Source organism: Mandrillus leucophaeus, unplaced genomic scaffold, assembly GCF_000951045.1.
Source record: "Mandrillus leucophaeus isolate KB7577 unplaced genomic scaffold, Mleu.le_1.0 Scaffold5, whole genome shotgun sequence".
Lineage (NCBI taxonomy): Eukaryota > Metazoa > Chordata > Mammalia > Primates > Cercopithecidae > Mandrillus > Mandrillus leucophaeus.
Window position 1 is genome coordinate 5,603,148 of NW_012105364.1, and position 21,923 is coordinate 5,625,070.

General features: G+C 44.7%; 1 protein-coding gene across 1 annotated transcript in view; it reads right to left on the reverse strand.

Moving 5' to 3' along the window:
• The window catches only part of STRIP2 (striatin interacting protein 2), a 53,944-nt gene that overhangs the window by 26,581 nt on the left and 5,440 nt on the right, over nucleotides 1-21,923 (reverse strand). The window contains exons 3-13 of the mRNA XM_011995880.1: nucleotides 17,668-17,742; nucleotides 9,926-10,060; nucleotides 8,321-8,441; nucleotides 7,450-7,518; nucleotides 7,134-7,240; nucleotides 6,290-6,417; nucleotides 5,015-5,218; nucleotides 3,207-3,442; nucleotides 2,880-2,945; nucleotides 2,076-2,139; nucleotides 987-1,058 (exon numbers count right to left, since the gene is read on the reverse strand). Of these exons, the coding sequence (XP_011851270.1) occupies nucleotides 987-1,058; nucleotides 2,076-2,139; nucleotides 2,880-2,945; nucleotides 3,207-3,442; nucleotides 5,015-5,218; nucleotides 6,290-6,417; nucleotides 7,134-7,240; nucleotides 7,450-7,518; nucleotides 8,321-8,441; nucleotides 9,926-10,060; nucleotides 17,668-17,742 (1,277 nt within the window). The remainder of the gene's footprint in view (nucleotides 1-986; nucleotides 1,059-2,075; nucleotides 2,140-2,879; nucleotides 2,946-3,206; nucleotides 3,443-5,014; nucleotides 5,219-6,289; nucleotides 6,418-7,133; nucleotides 7,241-7,449; nucleotides 7,519-8,320; nucleotides 8,442-9,925; nucleotides 10,061-17,667; nucleotides 17,743-21,923) is intronic.

Below are 21,923 nucleotides of genomic sequence, written 5' to 3' on the forward strand. Positions count from 1 at the left end.
GCCTATAAGTGTTACAAACAACTTCCAAATTTATTTCTCAAAGTCAGCCCTCTCCCTAGAATTTTAGACTTGTATTTCCAATTGCCTGCAGCTCCACATGGGTATCTAATGGGCATCTAAAACTTAGTATGACCAAAACAGAACTCTTGATATTCCCCCCACATCCTGGCAAATGGTACTTATTCTTGATTTCTTTCTTTGCCTCTCTAACCACATCTAAATGCACTGCAAGTCTTGTCAGCTACATCTCCAAATCCAGGTCGGCATCATCGCTCACCTTGACTATTTCAAGGGTTTCCTAACTAATCTCCCTGGAGTGGGTCTACACTTTTCTGGTCCAATCTTTACACAGAAGCTAATGTTTTTAGAAACATAAATCAGATCATATCACTCCCCTGCTTAAAATCTCCAAAGGCTTCCTTCCCTTTGACTGTGAGTCTACTTCAAGCTCTCTACTTTTGCTTACAGGCCCTTGGCAAAGTGGCCTTAGGCCACCTCTCTGACTCTATCTGTAGGATCCTGGCCCTCGGCCCTGTGTTCTAGCCACAACAGCCTTCTTTCACTACCTCTGACACTCTAAACCTGCTTTCCCCTTGCTAAGGCTGTTCTCTCTGTTTGGAATGCTCTTTCCTCTGATGTTCCTATGGCTGGCTCCCTGTCCCTCAGATCTTGGCTTAAATGTCACCTTCTCAGAGGTCTACCTACTGGCTGCCCAATCTTAGTAGTCTACCAATGCTTCTTTCATGTTATCCTGTTTAAATTTTCTTCATTGTATTTACCATTCTTTGATAGTTTGGTTTACTTAACTTTTTGTTTTTTATCTTTCTTCCTCAACTTCAATATATCATGAAAGTAGGGACCTTGTCTTGCCTGGAACACAGTTAGAGCCTAATATGCTGAAATGAATGCATGCACACATGCTCTGTGACAACACTGAAGACAGATTTTCTTCTACTCTTCTCCTGTGCAGGACCTCCTTGGCTCACCAAAGACATAGGGCACTTCTCCAGCTCCTCTTCATTCTTGATCTGCACATCTGCGATGGAGATATACTTGTGCTGACAAAGATAAGAAGACATCAACAAGGGCTGAGGGCCTCATTCACATGTGTACCAATCTCTTACTTAAATTCCCCAAAAGCAAGGAAATGTTCTGCGTATGCGTTTGTCACCCCACATAGACATGAACACTTTCAAGGCAGGAGTCTTAATCACCTCCGCATTATCAGCACCAGTCAAAGTGCTTTGTGCACAGTGTTTCTGTTTATTCTGTTTCTACATTCGCAGAAGAGCAGCAAATACGTAAGTATTTATCTTCAAACAAAGTGGAAGGGGAAGCCAGAAACAGGCCCCTGCCCCTGGACCACTGCCCTAAGAGTTTTGATGCGTGTGCATGTATGCACGGAGTGATGACTCCATGCAAACAATGGATATAGAGCAGGCTCCTATTCAATCCTGGGCCTTTGGAAGTCAGTGGACTTATGGAGAGAGAGAAGTGAAAGGAAAAGAAGCAAGGAATGGGAAGGGAGAGAGAAGAATGGTAAGAGAAAAAAGAAATGAGAGGAAGAAAGAATTTTAAAATCTACCTGAATATGGGAAACTGAGTAAGTAAAGAGAGACCTAAGTTTTCCTAACCGGCCAAAGGACTGCAGGGGGAATACAGAAGGTCTCGAAAGAGTCTAGTATAAAAGCCCCACCCGGGCTGGGTGCGGTGGCTCACGACTGTAATCCCAGCACTTTGGGAGGCTGAGGCGGGCAGATCACAAGGTCAGGAGATCGAGACCATCCTGGCTAACACAGTGAAACCCTGTCTCTACTAAATATACAAAAAATTAGCCGGGCGAGGTGGCGGGCGCCTGTAGTCCCAGCTACTCGGGAGGCTGAGGCAGGAGAATGGCGTGAACCCGGGAGGCGGAGCTTGCAGTGAGCCGAGATCGTGCCACTGCACTCCAGCCTGGGGGACAGAGCAAGACTCTGTCTCAAAAAAAAAAGCCCCACCCAGTATCCAGGAGCCTGGTAATCTGACCTGCTTTGATGGCTCCCTATCCCTGAAGACTGAGAGCCCACCCTGGTCACCTGTTTTAGGGTCTTCACACTCTCATGGATGGGCCTGGGTAATCCAACCAATGTATCTGTGTCCCTGTAAAAGGCCAGACATACCAGATCATAAGCTTCCAAAGAACAGAGAACTACTGATACCCCAATATCCCCCTAGAGTCACACGGACCATGCTACTTTCAACAACATCTACCCCCAGTACCCTAGACCTTCCTCTGCAAGCTTGTAGATCCCACATCAGTGCTTCAGGACACAAAAATAATAATAGCACACAGAAATATTCCTGGAAATCAGGAGACTTTTATAGTCTTTTGGGTACTCACTTGGTGTGGGAGTGGTAGATTCCTACTTAAAAGGGGTATAGCCCAATGACATCTTGACTGTGAAACTCCACTAATAAAGACTCAATTTTCAAGAGGTCAGTGGGAAAGATTCATGAAGATGGGGAAATGGGGGAAGATTGGATCCGTTCTAACCATGTCTCTTCTTCACAGAATTTTAGCCCATTAGAGCAGGAAGGGCCCATAGAAACCATCTAACTCAATAACCTCAGGAAAAAATAAAGGCCCAAAAGAGAAAGGACTTGTTGCTCAAAGTCCTACAGTTGGCAAAAAACACAAAAGTTCTTTGAGGAAAAGTGGAAGAAACTCAAGGAAAAAAAAAAAATCCATAGAAAGAACCCAAAGTAGTCACTGGGAGTTGTCCGTGGCCTAGGGGCTCTAGGTTACATTATGACTACCACGCACCATCCCTCATTCCAAGCTACCTGCTCCTCTGGCCCCCTAGGAACCACTCTATAGCCAGTTCCAACCAGTCACTTACTGCCCCAGGGTGAATCCGATGAACTTGTTCCTGCTCATCTCCAAGAAGTGCTCAATGTCCTTCTGTCTGAGAAGATGGTGGAAAGACCAATCCCAGAGAAGGGAAGAAAAGCAAACTTTGAGAGAGAGAAACTTTCCAGGCTCCTACCCCTCCAATCAGAGGACTGGAGCGGTGGAAAAAGGCAGCAATCAACAGAAGGAATTTCAAACCCAGGAGTTCTGACTGCCAGACCAACTTAACGAGCCTTGAATACATAGACTACTCCATCTTGGGCCTTTAGAGACTGAAACCCCAAAGCACAGGGGTCCCTGATGCTATTAAACCTACCTGACCTTTGGGGCCCAGGGCAGGCCCTTGGGAAAAGTCACCCGCTCAGCAGAGAGGGGTGCCTCTGAGGGTGGAGGTGGCACCAGAGGGTCCTGCTCTAGCAGGTCTAGCTCTCCATCCAAGGTTCGTTCTCCATCACCAGCAGACTCCTCTTCCTCCTCTGTGGCTGGCTCCTCAGTCTTGAAGAGATCCCTTTCATTGTAGATGTCCAGGCTGTCCTGCTTAGTGAGGAGTTGCTGGAGGGGAAAGAAAAGAGGGTAGGCGTGCAGAGAGCTCACTCTGGGCATCCTTGTCTGAGGCCACCCCATCTCCACAGACCTCCAGATTTCAGGGAACATGGAATCTGAACACAGCCCTTGTGAAAACATCCAATTCCCCATCTCAACCCTACTGTCCCCACCCGAACCAATAACAGAACAAGAAGTTCTCAGGCAACCCTGCCATTAGCCAGGGAACAGAGCATAGATAATCCCAAAGTCACAGTTACTTAGCTTTCAGAAAGCAGTGATGCCTTTTTTTGCCAGCACTTTCCTTCCTAATTATGCTCTGCTTAGGTGAACATTCAATTAGTTTGCCTTCTGTGAGCATACACCAGCTGGCTGACTGAGGAAGAGGAGGACAGAAGCTTGCTGCTAGGCAGAGGGAAGCAAGTTTGGAATTTTAAATCTTGTGACAGAGAAAAAAAGATTGGACAGAAATAGGCCAAAAAGTTAACAGTGACTGTCTCTGGTTGTTAAGATTGTGGGTGATTTTTCTTTTCTCCCGTCATCACATTTTTATATTTGTTCCAAATTTTCTACAATGAGTAAGCATTACTTTATAAAACAAAAATAAAGGTTAAAAAATTTTATTGCAGATAATGGAGATTGGATTACTGAGCACTACTGTCTAGCCTGTTGATGAACTCAAGTAGGTCAGACAGGGGAGTTTGTAAGAACATAGTCAGGTCTCAGTATAACCTGTCATTCTGACCTTTTTAGGACAGCAGACTATAGTCATGTGCTGCACAACGATGCTTCAGTCAACAATGGACTGCATACATAATTGTGGACCCATAAGATTATAATACTGTATTTTTACTGTGCCTTTTCTAGGCTGAGATACACAAACACCATTGGGTTACAATTGCATATGGTATTCGGTATGGTAACCTGCTGTACAGGTTTGTAGTCTAGGAACAATAGGGTATATGCCTAGGTGTGCAGTAGGCTATGCCATCTGGGTTTGTGTAAGTACACTCTATGATGTTTGCTCAGTGACAAAATTGCATAATGACACATATTTCAGATTGTATCCCTGTCGTTAAGTATCACACGGTTATATACATAGACCCCTACCCAGTCATCTCTTAAATGTAAGCCTTTGGTTCCGGGGCCAGTTAAGAGTATGGCTGGCTGACAGTAAACCTTCCTGCTGCTTCAAAATAGTAAAATGCCTTACCCCAGAAAAATGGATTAGGTTGGAGACCTGTTCCAGTACCCTGGCTCCCTATTCTCAGGATTATACCCTTAATTGTTGTTCAGAATGTAAGGAACTCCAGGCACTGAAGTTCAGGCCAATGATTCTGTAGCAAGACATGGCTATATGATGTGATATCACAGTGTCACATCACAACAGCCCAGAGGGCTGTCAGGGCTGGGGGATAGAGTCAAACTGGAGACTCTTAAGATTTCAGGTTGGTCACAGGGCCAACCCAGGCAGGATGAGCCAGGTCATTTACTGCTTTTTCCTACTACATCCAGAGTAGCTTAGAATCTTGACTTTTGGCCAGTGAGTGCCACAATACCATTGTCTGCTTCAGTCCATACCCTTCGAGAGCCACGGCGGCCTCGCAGCTTGGATGGTGGGGGTGCCAGCTGAGACTCTCCCAGGTCAAGAGTGTAAGAGGGCGGGGAGGCAGCACGCATGCTCTTCACCACCTGGATACTGTCTTCAGCCAGTGGAGGCAGGCCCAATTCTGCCCGCTTCTGTACTTTGAGAGTCTGCAGATGCTCAAATCCACCGAGGGTAAACTAAGGAAGAAACAGGAAAGGGGCAGAGAGAGAGGAAGGAAGGGAAGTAAGAGAGAGTCAAGGTCAGGGAAACATGGATGAAAAGAAAGAGCCACAACCTCCCGTCCCTTTAGAGCTTTTCCTTAATAAGGAGGTAGTAAAACAGAAAGAGGCAAATATGATTACCATCCCTACGGCAACTGAGGAGCTCAGGGGTCAGGATAAAGCATTATTTACTGCCCCAGTATGGGAAATATCACAGAAGTTAGGAAAGGAATTCCTGGGGGCCTCCTCAAAAAAAAAAAGAAAGAAAAAAAAATAGAAAGCTATCTCCCTTTTTAATGAACACATCCAGGTGCTATAAATCCCCAGAGTCACTCAATTTCCTCTGCAGTCAAGAGGCAGTTCCCCCTATTAGGCCTGCCTTGTGAGATGGGAGCCAAAAATGAAGGATCAAGTTGAATAACTAGTAACAAAAACGTAACCACATATTTATAAGAACTTCATTATTTTTTAAAAAGCAAATCCTGGCCAGGCACAGTGGCTCATGCCTGTAATCCCAACATTTTGGGAAGCCAAGGTGAAAGGATTGCTTGAGACCAGGAGTTCAAGACCAGCCCGGGCAACACAGGGAGGCCTGTCTGTAAAAAAATTATTTTTATTTAAAAAAAAAAATACATATCCTCTGTTTATCTGGAGGGAGGGCAGGCACTCATCCCAACCTTTTATAGCTAGAGAAACTGAGGTACAGAGAGTTGCCCAAAGTTTCTCAGTATCAGCAAAGCCCAGATCTACCAACTTTCAACCAGTGTTCTTTCCATCAAACATTGGCTTTAATAAGAGAAGGTACCACTGACATCCCCAATTTATGGAGTGGCATATCCCATCCATCCAACAGAAACATGAAACCTATTCTAACATAGAACATCTGATGTCTCTAGGACAGCCTTGTTGCCCCTCCAAATTAGCAGTTGGCTAAGGGCTGCCCTATTCTGCTCCCTGGCTCCAGGCTCCTGGAATGCAACTAGAACAAAGTGAGGTGGCATAGGGTATTGCTGATCTGATAATGTGGGATTGGGGAGAATCACTCACCATGACCACCTTCCAGAGCAGAAGCAGGACCTTCTTTATGGGGAAATGAGGAGCCAGGCCACTGCAGAACTTGGTAACCATGGAGAAGAGTAAAAGGGCAAAAGGCTCCTCATTATGCATGGAGAAGCCTGGGGGTGAAGAGAGAGGGGAATGAGAAAGTGAGGATGAGGCAGCTAAAACCTTGTTCATGTAACCCTGATTCTGGACACACAGAGGAAGACACTCACCTCCCCTGAAGAATTCCAGAGTACTTGGTCCTGAGAAGGAGGCTTAGCCCCCAAGAAGGAAGCCCCTCAAGGGCAGGAAGGTAGGCAATGGAATTAAAACGGCTTAGGCCCCAGAGCTTAGGGTGACGCTCTGGGGTTGGATGTCAAACTAGAAGTAACAATAATGAAGACATTGCTTTCTGGCTAAAAGACTCAATGTTATTCACTTTCCCACATCAATAAATATATTTTTAAAATCCCATAGGCCTTCATATCCTATCCCTGTCAGATGACAACACCAACTTACATTTGAGCAGAACTCAGTTTTCAAGGTGACTCAACTCATTTTTTCATGTGGGATTCGTGATGGAGTGGGAGAGGAACGGCTATTCCCACTTATAACCAAGGAAACCAAGGCATAGAGAAGTTACATGGCTGGTCTTAGCTCATAGATACAGGGGGGCAATCAAGCCCAGCCCTTGTGCCTGCCATGCAGTATCTCTGTCCTAAAAGAAAGGACATTAATTTTTAAAAAGAAAACAAAAGAAAAAAAGGACTGTGCCTCTCCTAGGTAGATGCTCTGCTTCCCTTCTCCCATTAGCACCCCATCCACACCTTCCTCAAGTGCCACTTCTTACTTAATTCAGTGCGGAAGGTCTCCCGGGCTGTCCTCCACCCACAGGGGTCCGTCTCTTGCTCCAGGCGAATATTTTCCACCATTAGGTACATAACACTTAGCAGCACCCTGGGGTTACAGAAGAGTCACAAGAGGTTCCCAAGGCAATTCCCAGCCCACAGTCAGAGACCTCAGGGATGGTCTCTGTGGGAGCCCAACCCAGTGAGATTAGCTAGAGGGCAACTTCCTAATGGTCTGAGTCATCTGGGATTTGGGGAAAAGGTAACCCATGTGCTAATCATCCACCCTGTTCCAAGCCCATAGTTAGCCCCACTCACCTGAGCTCTGTGCTATCAGCTATGGAGACAGCTGGTTTCCGAAGGGCACTGCTACAGGCCTGGCTGTTGCTGCCAGGGGGAGGAGAAAAAGAACAGGAATGCATAAGACCTCTTTTCTCTCTGTGCTCTTACTTATCACTCACACAAACATGACTGCTTGCCATTCCCTGGCTAGGCAGCCACTAATGAAACTGGTCTAGGGTAAAAGAGCCGACAGAATTCCCTTGCCACCTCAGCAAACTCTCTTATCGTAATATGGTGAAGACAAGGCAAGGGCAGGATCTGTGGTATCCACTCATCTTGCATTCCCCACTATGCTTAGTATTGTGCTGGACATAAAACAGATGCTAAGAAACACCTGATGAATAATAAGCAGATTGCACCCTATCTCAAACTCCTGGGTGATGGGCATGAGACAAAACAAGGGGTCACTGTAGTGGTAGCAGCAAATAAGGCAACCTCTAGAACTATAGCCCATGAGGGAAAGAATTGGGGACAGTGACAGGAATTGATTTCCTGTCTTTCTTGGGTCATGCACTCAGAACAGTTTCCCTCTTGAATTACAGAGTTAGGCTGAGCTAAGAGAGTCCTTGAACAAAAAAGAGAACCCACTCAGGATAGGCCCCTGAAGCCCAGGATTAAAGCTGTAAGTGAGGCAGAAGCTGCAGATGTATCCAACCTCAGGGAGGGAGAACAGAATATCAGAGAACATGGCTGGATGGAGGGAAACTGTCAATGAGCTTTGGGCTGAGGTGTGAGTAGACCCAGTTCCTCACAGGGGCTCTCTATAGTAAGGGAAGCAGCATAGAATATGAGGCCCCTTTAAGGAATGGGGGTTGTGTAGGCCAGCCCTTCCCCTAAGGTTTCTCACTCAATTTCCATGTGGAGTAGCTCCAGGAAGGTGGAGAAGGTCCCCATCTGATACAGCAGGAAGCAGTTGTACCTGGACCAGTGTAGCACATCAACCTCTGAATCACATTCCCCAAAAGTACCTAAAGGAGCAGATAGTTGTTACAGGGGTTGAGAGATGGCAGTATCCCAGTTCTTTCTACCCTGCCCCATGATCTTAAGATTTTCCTATAATACTCTGCCCAATAATTAGGCTGACATAGGTATGACAGGGACCCCAAGAACTTCCTGGAATGAGTCAGGGAGAAGAGAGGTAGTCTCTAGGGTTAGGTCCAATGTGCTCATCAATGGCCTGTCATCTTAAGGGTGGGTTCTTCCAGAAGCAGATCCTGAGGTAAGTAAGGATTCCAGTGCAATTAGCTTATTTGGGAATCATTCCCAGGAATCATCAGTAGAGATAGGGAAGAAAAGGAAGCCAAAAGAGTTCACGCAGGGGATAACTTTGGAAACAGTATAAAACACACAACTCACAGTTATTCTATCCAAGAGGGGTGAGACAGTCAGGCTATCCATCTACTAACTCCTGTCAGTCACTGGATGAGGGTGCTAAACTAAAGGAGCACACTGATTCCCTACACTTCCTGGATGCCCTGTATGGGCTGCAGAGAAGGCCCTTGGGCAGAAGCTGGGCATGGTGGCACACGCCTGTAATCCTAGCTACTTGAGAGGCTGGAGCAGAAGGATAGCTCAAGCCTATGAGTTCAAGACCAGCCGGGGAAACATAGTGAGACTTTGTTTTTAAAAAAATTAAATAAATAAAGTCCTTGGGCAAACACATGAAGGTACTGGGAGTTGGAAGTTGGCCAGAGCACCAGATCCTAGAGATACAGGAGGGCACAGTCCTATTTGCTAGTCTTCTCTTCACCTAATGTCCACCCTTTCCCTTCTTTATTTATTATTTCTTTTTAGAATTTTTTTTTTTAGCTCCCAACTGGTTGGTTCTGTTAACAAGCCTCATATTTATGATCGTAGGCTTATTTTCACTCTAGCTAGGCTATCTCATTTCCCTTTCCAACACCTGGCTAACAGGTTTCTTCTGACCAGCTTTCCCCAGTTACTCTATTTAGGTCTGATCATCTCCAAATTACTCACAGCATCCACTCCTGCAGCTATGTTGGCTTGAACTTTCAAAATGCCAATGAGAAACAATGCAAGGGGTCCATGTGTATCTGTGACACTCTCCTATTTCTCCTCAGTTTTGGGGCCAGGCCAGAGTTGATGTCTTGTCTCCATGATCAACTGGTGGTACATCATCAGCTCTGGCCACACTGACCCTCTTGCTAGTATTCACATATGATTACAGTACAGGGTAGGGAAAAGAAGAACCCTATAAAAAATTCTGACATGCCTGGTAAGATAATGGCAGATCCCAAGGGATCTAGAACAGCACTCAACACTATCTCATCTTCCTCATAAGCACAGGTTACTCCTAGCACGTGACAAGATCTGTCCTTGAGAGGCAAGAAACCTTGCTTTCCTAGCACAGCCTGCATCATCTCAGTCCTGATAATGCCCACTTCCCTCTCAAGCCTCCACCCCTCTAAAGCTAGCAAGGGTAGTCACTCACCTTGGGCCAGGTAGAGAACAGCCCGGGCCACCTTCAGCCGCCGTTCCCTACTGACCACCTCTAGCCGGTCCAAGAGTCCCATTATATAGGCCTTTTGGGCATCTTCTTCCAACTCCAGCCATTCCTTGCCCTGCACTGGGAATAAAAGGCCATATACATCTAGTGTCAGCTATTGCCACCTTTCCTGGAAAGGCTTCTCATAGCATAGCCACCTCTGATCTCAGCTCCCCCCAAAAAATTATTTTCTCCAAAAGCTTTCCTTATTTCACTGAGAAAGAATAAGGGATGGGAAAAGGACCCAAAATGTTCTGGCCTGAACCCAGTCTATAGCCTCATCTTCAACATCCCCTCTATCCTCCACACACAGCCCATACTGTCCTGTCTCTCTGCCTTTCCTCAAGGAGTTCCCTTTGTCTCCCTACATATTCAATTCCTAGTCATCCTTACAGGCCCAATACAAAATGACCTCTTTCCCACTCTTACATGCCCAATATAAAATGACCTTTCTCACTAATGCTCTGGCCAAATACTCTGCTTCCCCAACACTTTTTAAACTTTTCTGATATAGCATTTTCCTCTTGGATGAAGGGTGCTAAACTAGAGGAGCACACTGATTCCCTGCACTTCCTGGCTGCCCTGTATAGGCTGCGTGAGAAGGCCCTTGGGCAGAAGCTGGGCATAGTGGCACATGCCTGTAATCCTAGTTACTTGGGAGGCTGGGGCAGAAGGATTGTTTGAGCCTCAGCTAGTTTTGTGATGTGCACATGATTCCTCTGCTCTCAAACTCTAACTTCTTTGTAAAAGCTGCTTCTCACTCCTGCCTCCAGTATCTGACACAGAATACTCACCACACATTTGTTGAACTGAAAATCAAATTGCCACTGACCAAGTAAGGAAATGGATGAGAATGTCTGAGAATGTCACAGTGTGGGCACATGAAATTACTATTGAGAGTAGGACAAAGTTGAAGATGGGGTGAAACATTAAGGTCAAGGGTTGTATCAGGCAGCACAGGACCAGCTTCTCATGCTTCTACTCCATTGCTCTCCACTTGAGACACAGAGAACCCTGTATCCCATAAGCAAGAAGGAAAGTCTACATGGTTATGGAGGTTGTGATGGTTAATACTGAGTGTTAATGTGATTGGATTGAAGGACACAAAGTATTAATCCTGGGTAGGTCTGTGAGGGTGTTGCCAAGAGATTAACATTTGAGTCAGCTGGCTGGAGAAGGCAGATCTACCCTTAATCTGGTGGGTACCATCTAATCAGCTGCCAGCAAATATAAAGGAGGCAGAAAAATATGAAAAGGAGACATGGGCCTAGCCTCCCAACCTACATCTTTCTCTCGTGCTGGATACTTTCTGCCCTTGAACATCAGACTCCAAGTTCTTCAGTTTTGGGACTCAGACTGGTTCTCTTTTCTCCTCAGCTTGCAGACAGCCTATTATGGGACCTTGTAATTGTGTAAGTTAATACTTGTGATTGTGTAAGTTAATACTTAAACTCCTCTCTCTCTCTCCATATATATATATATATATATCTCCTATTAGTTCTATCCCTCTAAGAGAACCTAATACAGATTTGGGTACCAGGAGTGGTTCTAGAGGAAGAGAATATTAAGAATGGAGTTCTTTCAGTGGTTTTGAGATTTCTGGAGCTGGCTGCTTAATATGATTAGATCCAAAAATGCTAAGGAATCTACTTCTAATAGTATGGAGAACACTGATAGTCCTTGGCAGAAACTATTTAGAGAGTTATGCAAAATAAATGCATTTGACATTCCTGATTCATCGGTCGTGAGAGGCAAGGAGTTAATGACTATACATAATACCTTTGACCATATGTGGAGAACCAAGGAACATAAGGAAGCTGGTTGGTTGTTCCTAAGTTCAGTGGACAAAGTGATGAAAGAAAATGATGAACTCAGGGATTCTGTCTCCCAGCTTCAGAAGCAGATACTGAGCCTCAAATCTGCTAAGATTGCCCTGAGTGAGAGTCTTATCTCCTGTAGAGAAAGAGCTGAAATTGTGGAAAAACAGACACAAACTCTTGTCATGCGAGTGGCTGACCTGCAATGAAAGATGCATTTAAAGATACATTTATAGCCTTGTCAGGTGTCTACTGTTAAAGTGAGGGCACTTATTGGAAAAGAATGGGACCCTGAAACTTGGAATGGGGACATGTGGGAGAACCCTGGTGAAGCTGGGCACACTGAGTTTGTAAACTCTGATGAACCTTTTTTGCCAGGAGGAACAGCTTCCCCATCCCCAGTAGTGGCAATATCTCCTCCCTGACCCATGCTGCCATCAGCCTTTCCACCTTTGTCTGAGGAGATAAACCCTGCGCTGCCTGAAGCAACAGTGATGGCAGTTGCCCTGAAACAGTTGCCAGGCAAGATGATGCTGCTTCTCCTCAGAAGCTACCCCCAACACCTTTGTTTGGTTCTAGACCTATAACTAGATGAAAGTCCTGGCAGGCCCCTAGAGGTGAGGTTGAGAGTGTGACCCATGAGGAGGTGTGCTACACTCGAAAAGAACTATTTGAGTCCTCTAATTTATATAAACAGCAATCTGGAGAACAGGCATGGGAATTAAGGGTATGGGATAATGGAGGAAGGAACACAGAGTTGGATCAGGCTGAATTTATTGATTTAGGCCCACTAAGTAGGGACTCTGCATTTAATGTTGCAGCTTGGGGAGTTAAAAAAGGTTCTAATAGTTTATTTGTTCAGCTGAATTATGGATTAAAAGATGGCCCACTGTGAGTGAGCTGGAAATGCCTGATCTCCCTTGGTTTAATATACAGGAAGGGATCCAAAGGCTTAGGGAGATTGGGATAGTGGAGTAGATTAGTCACTTTAGACCTACTCATCCCAGCGGGGAGGGTCCAGAAGATACACCCTTGACCAATGCCTTACAAAACAGATTTGTGAAGGCAGCTACTTCATCTTTGAAGAGTCCTGTAATTGCTTTTCTCCTTATGTCAGATGTAATGGTGGGAACCACAGTCACTCAACTGCAAAATTTAAATACAATGGGAATAACTGGATCCCGAGGTGGCAGGGGCCAAGTGGAAGCACTCGACCATCAAAGGCAAGGTAGGTGTAGCTACCGTAATGGATAGCAGAGGCAAAGAAGCAATCAGAACAGTCTGACTCATGTAAAGCTGTGGCATTGGCTAATTCATCACGGTGTTCCTAGAAGTGAAACTGATAGGAAGCCTACTGCATTCCTACTTAATTTATACAAGCAGAAAACTCCTAGGTTGAATGGACAAAAGACTAATTTGAATTATAAAAACAGAGAATCATGGCCCCTTAATCAATTTCCAGACTTGAGCCAGTTAATAGACCCAGAACCCCTTGAATGAAGGGGAGGCCAGGTTCCCTTAAGGAAGGACCCCACTACATCACCGACAGTTTATGCAGTGAATTTTTCTCCGATTCTTCCTCAAGAAGACCTCTGGCCTTTTACCAGGGTAACTGTGCATTGGGGAAAGGGAAATGATCAGACATTTTGGGGACTACTGGACGCTGGCTCTGAGCTGACCTTGATTCCAGGGGAACCAAAATGTCATTGTGGTCCTCCAGTTAAAGCAGGGGCTTATGGAGGTCAGGTAACTAATGGAGTTTTAGCTCAGCCCTGACTTACAGTGGGCCCCCAGACTCATCCTGTGGTCACTTCCCCAGTGCCAGAGTGCATAATTGGCATAGACATACTTAGTAGCTGGCAGAACCCCCACATTGGCTCCCTGACCGGTAGGTTGAATGTTACTATGGTGGGAAAGGACAAATGGAAGCCATTAGAGCTGCCTCTACCTAGAAAAATAGTAAATCAAAAACAATATCATATCCCTGGAGGGACTGTGGAGATCAATGCCACCATCAAGGACTTGAAAGACAAAGGAGTGGTGATTCCCACCACATCCCTGTTCAACTCTCGCATTTGGCCTGTGCAGAAGACAGATGAATCTTGGAAAATGATAGTGGATTATTATAAGCTTAACCAAGTGGTGACTCCAATTGCAGCTGCTGTATCAGATGTGGTTTCATTACTTGAGCAAATTAACACATCTCCTGGTACCTGGCACGTGGTCATTGACTTGGCAAGTACCTTTTTCTCCATTCCTGTCCATAAGGCCCACCAGAAGCAATTTGCCTCCAGCTGGCAAGGACAGCAATATACCTTTACTGTCCTACCCCAGAGGTATATCAACTCTCCGGCTTTGAGTCATAATCTTATTCGGAGAGACCTTGATCGCTTTTTGCTTCCACAAGATATCACATTGGTCCATTACATTGATGACATTATGCTGACCGGATCCAGTGAGCAAGAAGTAGCAAACACATTGGACTTATTGGTGAGACATTTGTGTGCCAGAGGATGGGAAATAAACCTGATTAAAATTCAAGGACCTTCTACCTCAGTAAAATTCCTAAGGATCCAGTGCTGTGGGGTGTGTTGAGAAATTCCTTCTTAGGTGAAGGATAAGTTGCTTCATTTGGCCCCTCCTACAACCAAGAAAGAAGCACAATGCCTAGTGGGCCTATTTGGATTTTAGAGGAAACACATTCCTCATTTGGGTGTGTTATTCCTGCCCATTTATCTGGACCCCCTCCCCCCCAGTTCTTAGTGGGGTCCAGAACAGAAGGCTCTGCAACAGGCCCAGCCTGTTGTGCAAGCTGCTCTGCCACTTGGGCCATATGACCCAGCAAATCCAATGATGCTTGAGGTGTCAGTGGCAGATGGGGATGCTGTTTGGAGCCTTTGGCAGGCTCCCATAGGTGAATCACAGCGGAGGCCTCTAGGATTTTGGAGCAAGCCCCTGCCATCTTCTGCAGATAACTACTTTACTTTTAAGAGACAGTTCTTGGCCTGTTACTGGTCTTTGGTGGAGACTGAACGTTTGACTATAGGTCATCAAGTCATCATGCGACCTCAACTGCCTATCATGAACTGAGTGCTTTCTGACCCATCAAGCCATAAAGTGGGTCGTGCACAGCAGCATTCCATCATCAAATGGAAGTAGTATATACGTGATCGGGCTCAAGCAGGTCCTGAAGGCACAAGTAAGTTACATGAGGAAGTGGCTCAAATGCCCATGGTCTCCAGTCCTGCCACCCCCAGCCTGCATGGGGAGGCTCCCTATAAGCTCCCTATAACTCCCTATAAGTTGACAGAGGAAGAGAAGACTAGGGCCTGGTTTACAGATGGTTCTGCATGATATGCAGGCACCACCTGAAAGTGGATGGCTGTAGCACTACAGGCCCTTTCTAAGACATCCCTGAAGGACAGTGGTGAAAGGAAATCTTCCCAGTGGGCAGAACTTTGAGCAGTGCACCTGGTTGTATACTTTGCATGGAAGGAGAAATGGCAAGATGTGCGATTATATAATGATTCATGGGCTATAGCCAATGATTTGGCTGCATGGTCAGGGACTTGGAAGAAGCATGATTGGAAAATTGGTGACAGAAGATTGGGGAAAGAAGTGTGTGGATGGACCTCTCTGAGTGGTCAAAACTGAACATATTTGTATTCCATGTGAGTGCTCACCAGTGGGTGACCTCAGCAGAGGAGGAGTTTAATAATCAAATAGGTAAGATGACCCGTTCTGTGGACACCAATCAGCCTCTTTCCCCAGCACCTCTGTCATCGTCCAATGGGCCCATGAATAAAGTGGCCATTGTGGCAGGGATGGAGGTTACGCATGGGCTCAGTAACATGGACTTCCACTCACCAAGGCTGACCTGGCTATGGCCACTGCTGAGTGCCCAATTTGCTAGCAGCAGAGACCAACACTGAGCCCTAGATAAGGCACCATTCCTCAGGGTGATCAGCCAGCTACCTGGTGGCAGGTTGATTGTATTGGACCTCTTCCATCATGGAAAGGGTAGAGGTTTGTCCTCACTAGAACAGACACTTACTCCAGATATGGGTTTGCCTATCCTGCAAGCAATGCTTCTGCCAAGACTACCATCCATGGACTCACGGAATGCCTCATCCACCGTAATGGTATTCCACAAAGCATTCCCTCTGACCAAGGCACTCACTTAATGGCTAAAGAAGTATGGCAGTGGGCTCATGCTCATGGAATTCACTGGTCTTACCACATTCCCCATCATCCTGAAGCAGCTGGATTGATAGAACAGTGGAATGGCCTTTTGAAATCACAATTATAATGCCAACTAGGTGACAATACTTTGCAGGGCTGGGGCAAAGTTCTCCAGAAGGCCGTGTATGCTCTCAATCAGCATCCAGTATATGGTACTGTTTTTCCCATAGTCAGGATTCACTGGTCCAGGAATCAAGGGGTGGAAGTGGCACCACTCACCATCACCCCTAGTGATCTGCTAGCAAAATTTTTACTTCCTGTTTCCGTGACATTACGTTATGCTGGCCTAGAGGTTTTAGCTCCAGAGGGAGGAACACTGCCACCAGGAGACACAACAATGATTCCATTAAACTGGAAGTTAAGATTGCCACCTGGACACTTTGGGGTCCTTCTACCTTTAAGTCAACAGGCTAAGAAGGGAGTTACAGTGTTGGCTCAGGTGATTGACCCAGACTATCAAGATGAAATCAGTCTACTACTCCACAATGGAGGTAAGGAAGAGTATGCATGGAATACAGGAGATCCATTAGGGTGTCTCTTAGTATTACTATGCCCTGTGATTAAGGTTGATGGGAAACCACAACACCCCAATCCAGGCAGGACTACAAATGACCCAGACCCCTCAGGAATGAAGGTTTGGGTTACTCCACCAGGAAAAAACCACGACCTGCCAAGTTGCTTGCTGAAGGCAAAGGGAATACAGAATGGGTAGTAGAAGAAGGTAGTCATCAAAACCAGCTACAACCAAGTGACTAGCTGCAGAAATGAGAACTGTAATTGTCATGAGTATCTCCTCCTTCTTTTGTTAAAAACATGTCTGTGCATGTATACACTTGTACTAATATCTTCATTTTATTTCCTTTCTCCTTTATCATGTGACATAAGATTTATTGACTTCATATCAGCATTTAAGTATTGTTAACTTTATATAATAGTATTTGGGTTGGGTACTGGTGAGTTTCCAGTTGTATGAAGGATAGTTGTACTATGTTAGGCATAATTATGCCCTTATTTTTGTCTTTATTTGAAGATTATGTATGATCTCAGGAGATGTGTATGAGTTCCAGTTGACAAGGGGTGGACCTGTGATGGTTAATACTGCGTGTCAACTTGATTGGATTGAAGGATACAAAGTATTGATCCTGGGTATGTCTGTGAGGATGTTGCCAAAAGAGATTAACATTTGAGTCAGCTGGCTGGGGAAGGCAGATCCACCCTGAATCTGGTGGGCATAATCTAATCAGCTGCCAGCAAATATAAAACAAGCAGAAAAACATGAAAAGCAGAGATGGGCCTAGACTTCCAGCCTACGTCTTTCTCCTGTGCTGGATACCTCCTGCCCTCGAACATCGGACTCCAAGTTCTTCAGTTTTGGGACTCAGACTGGCTCTCCTTGTTCCTCAGCTTGCAGACAGTCTATTGTAGGACCTTGTGATTGTGTAAGTTAATATTTAATAAACTTCTCTTTATATATCTATCTATTTATCCTATTAGCTCTATCCCTCTAAGAGAACCCTAACTAATACAGAGGGGATGAGGGATCCCACTTTGTTTTAGCCTTTTACTAGATCAGGCTGGGATATCATAGAAGGAAAAAGCAGGTCTCTATGAGTAAAGATCTGGAATTACCTTGAGTCTTGAAATCTTCTTCAAAGCACCTCCTGTTATTGGTGAATTCCAGGTTCTCAGTGTAACTATACAATTCTGTGGCAGGAAAAACAGAACAGTCACATTTGGGAGATCCTTAAAGAAGCGGCCCAAAGTAGAGAGGGTGGCATGAAAGAGCTAAAGCTTCCAACACATTCCTGTGTCCAATTCAATCCAAAGCCAGCTTCCTCCTTTTCAGAGCAGTTAAAAATAGCCACTTGTGTCCCTGGGAGATTAAACCATCAAACCTGTCCTCTTCCTGCCAGCTGGCTGCTGCAGCAGAGAAGGCAGCCTTCAACATTTGGTGAGGGCCAGGAGGACTGGAGCACAGAGAGCTTAATCTCATCACTCCTGTTTCTCAGGGCTGCAACTCCTGCTTTGTCAACCCCACCAGGAACTATCCTATCTCTAAGGGAAGAGGAGGGCAACACAACTCCTGAAATTTAGAGGAAAGATCCTTGTGCTGGATCAGGAAACCAAGGCAAGGGCTGAAAAGTAAGTGCTAGATGGCGCTTCAGGATTGGAGCCAGTTCATTCTCTCCCTGCTAAGTTTCCTCAAAGGGTATACAAGTTTCCTCAAAGGGTATACAAGTTTAGACTCCTGCCCACAGCCACTAAGCAGAGGCTGCAAAAAAACCTCTAGAGAACAGCTATGATTGTCAAAGGGCTGTTGTGCCCAGGAAAATCTAACTTTGCTAACAGCAGCTTCTCAATACAAAATGCAGAAAGTTTATGAGAAATAGAAATGCCGGCCATGTGTGATGGCTCAGACCTATAGGATTATAATCCCAGCACTTTGGGAGGCTGAGGCAGGAGGACTGCTTGAGGCCAGGAGTTCGAGACTAGCCTGGGCAACATAGCATGACCCCATCTCTACAAAAAATTTAAACATTAGCCAGGTGTAGTGGCACATGACTGTAGTCCTAGCTACTTAGGAGGCTGAGGTGGAGGATCATTTGAGCTTAAGAGTTTGAGGCTTTAGTAAGCTATGATCATGTCACTGCACTCCAGCCTGGGGTAACAGAATGAGACTCTGTCTCTTAAAAAAAAAAGAAAGAAAGAAAAAAAGAAAAACAATAAAAATGCCCTTTCCTACTCTCTTGCTGTCTCTCTGCAGAACATTATATACGTATTTTTATCTTACAGAAGATGAAGAACTGAAATACAGAAGTCAACAGATGATAGAACAGATTTCCTTTAAATCTCTGCTACCTGAGACCCTTCCTGGAAATTTAACTAGGTCACAGGTAATTCACAAGGCAAGAGAAGTTCACGTATGCTCCAGCCAGCTGTGTAATGGTTGAGAAACACCTTGTCTGGGAGTCATGGCTTTTGAGTCCTAAGTTCCAGAATCCAGGAGTGACCAGAAGCAAATCCCATCACTGAATCTTAAATCCTTCAGTCATTAGTGTAGAAGGTGAATATATATATTTTTAAGAGTAAAGCACCATAAGCCAAATCAGAAAAGTGGGCAAGGCTCTTAGGTACTGAACTGTAGTTCTGGTCTTTTTATTTTTAAATTTTAGATTATGAATTTTTATATACAGGTAAGTACAGAATAGTACATTTAAGACACCTGTGTATTATCTTCTACCCAGATCAAACAAATGTTAGCATTTGTTATATTTGCTTCAGACTGCTCCCCAGTCTATCTTATTCCCTTCTCCAGAGGCAACCACTATAATGAAATTGGTGTGTATCCTCATATGCCTATTTTTCTACTTTTGCTATATGCATATATGCCTATAAACATATGATACTGTTCTGTTTAAAAACTTTTTTATCCAAGCGGTATCCCATTGTATAAATTCCTTTGTTACTGCTCCTTTCTCCCAATTTTGTCTTTAGCACTTATTATTATTATTATTATTTGAGACGGGGTCTTTCTCTGTCACCCAGGTTAGAGTGCAGTGGCGCGATCTTGGCTCACTGCAACCTCCACCTCCCGGGTTCAAGTCTCCCGAGTAGCTCGGACTACAGGTGCACGCCACAATGCCCGGCTAATTTTTGTATTTTTAGTAGAGACGAGGTTTCACCATATTGGTCAGGCTGGTCTCAAACTCCTGACAGGTGATCCACCTGCTTCGGCCTCCCAAAGTGCTGGGATTACAGATGTGAGCTACCGTGCCCGGTCAAGCATTTATTGATATTGAAACATGTTGAGGCCAGGTGTGGTGGCTCACACCTGTAGTCCCAGCACTTTGGAAGGCCAAGGCAGGAGGATCACTTGAGCCCAGGAGTTCAGGACCAGCCTAGGGGCAACATGGTGAGAGTTTGTTTCTACAAAAGATAAACAAAATTAGCTGGACATGGTGGCACAAAATTAGCTGGGCATGATAGGGCATGCCTATGGTCTTAGCTACTTGAGAGGATAGAATGGGAGGATCACTTGAACCCAAGAGGTCAAGGCTGTAGTGAGCTGAGATTGTGCCACTCCAGCGTAGGCAACATTGCCAGAGCCTGTCTCAAAAACATAAATAAATAAATAAATAAATAAATACATATCTTGATTTAGATCAATTATTTTAATGGCTATTCAATAGCTTACTGCACTAATAAGCTATAGTTTATCCATTTCCCTACTGATGAGCACTGTAGGTTGTTTCCAACTTTTTACACTGATAAATAAGGCTGCAATAAACATCTCTGTATATTTTCTTGTGCCCAAGTGTAATTTTCTTTAGAGTGGATATTTAGGAGTAGACTTGTTGGGTCACAATATGTGTACATCTTCAACTTTGCAAGATATAAGCAAAATGCTTTCCAATTTTATAAAGCAAAATGCTTTTCAATTTTGTATTCTGCTCCCCAATGTCTAGCAGTGCATAAAAGTACTAATTTCTCTGCACCCTCACCAACCCCAGGCTTTTAAGTTTTGCACTCTGATGATTGTGAAATAATTTTTTTTTTTTTTTTTTTTTTTTTTGAGATGGAGTCTTGCTCTGTCGCCTAGGCTGGAGTGCAGTGGCCAGATCTCAGCTCACTGCAAGCTCTGCCTCCTGGGTTCACGCCATTCTCCTGCCTCAGCCTCCCGAGTAGCTGGGACTACAGGCGCTGCCACCTCACCCGGCTAATTTTTTTGTATTTTTAGTAGAGACGGGGTTTCAGCGTGTTAGCCAGGATGGTCTCGATCTCCTGACCTCGGGATCCGCCCATCTCGGCCTCCCAAAGTGCTGGGATTACAGGCTTGAGCCACCGCGCCCGGCCGATTGTGAAATAATATTATTTTAATTTGTTTTTCCTCATTTACTAATAAAGTTCAACATATTTTCATATATTTATTGACCATTTGGCTTTTTCTTCTATAAATTCCCATTTATATTATTTGCCCACTTCTCTGTTGGGTTGCTCATCTCTCTCCTCTCTTTTTTATATATATATATATATATATATTTGTATCATATTCCTATTATGAATTCTAATCCTTTGTTGGTTATTAAACTTAGCTCTCTATTTCTCTGTCACTCATCACAAAATTTATTCCTTGTGCTTATGCACAAGAACTTCTTTAAAACTGTCTCTCTTCTCTGAAAAAGCATGTCTCAAAGTATCACTTCCATGTGACAGAATATTTAACTTTCACACCATCTCACCCAAAGCTCGTGTATTAATAACTGGCATTTGTAGCACATGTAACATGGAGGCCCTTAATGTGAGGAGATCACATTTACCCTAAGCTAAAAATCCAGACAGAGAGAAGCAGGCCAGCACTGAAAGATGAATGCAATCACTTAACTCCAGCTCATAAACATCCAAGCAGAACTCCACTATGATGGTCCAGCCTTGCTCAGCTGGCCAGTTGACTATGGAGTTTTTCCTCAGACTTTGTTGAGATTTTAATAAGCAGCAGATGCGAGAGGAAGAAGGAAAAGATGGAGGTAGAGGAGACAAAGGAAAAGGAGATGGCATGGGATAGAAAAAGGCAGCAGAAAGGAGGAGGCAGGCAAAGATACGGGTGACAGGAAGAGAAAGAGGAGGAATAGGGAGAAGATGGAGAGAAAACTGATTTGAGAGTGCACCAAATCAGTCATTTTCAAAGAGAATAAAGAAGAGTGAGCAGGAAAGAGTGATAGAATGACAAAATGAAGAATACCATAGCCAAGGAGAATCACAGAAGGAAATGTGAAGACAAATAAAGAGATATTTACCACTCTGGGGTGGAGAGAAAAAGGAATGTGGAGAACAGCCTTGGTTCAACAGCCACTTGGTAAGAATAGACAAGCTTCCAGGGAGATCAC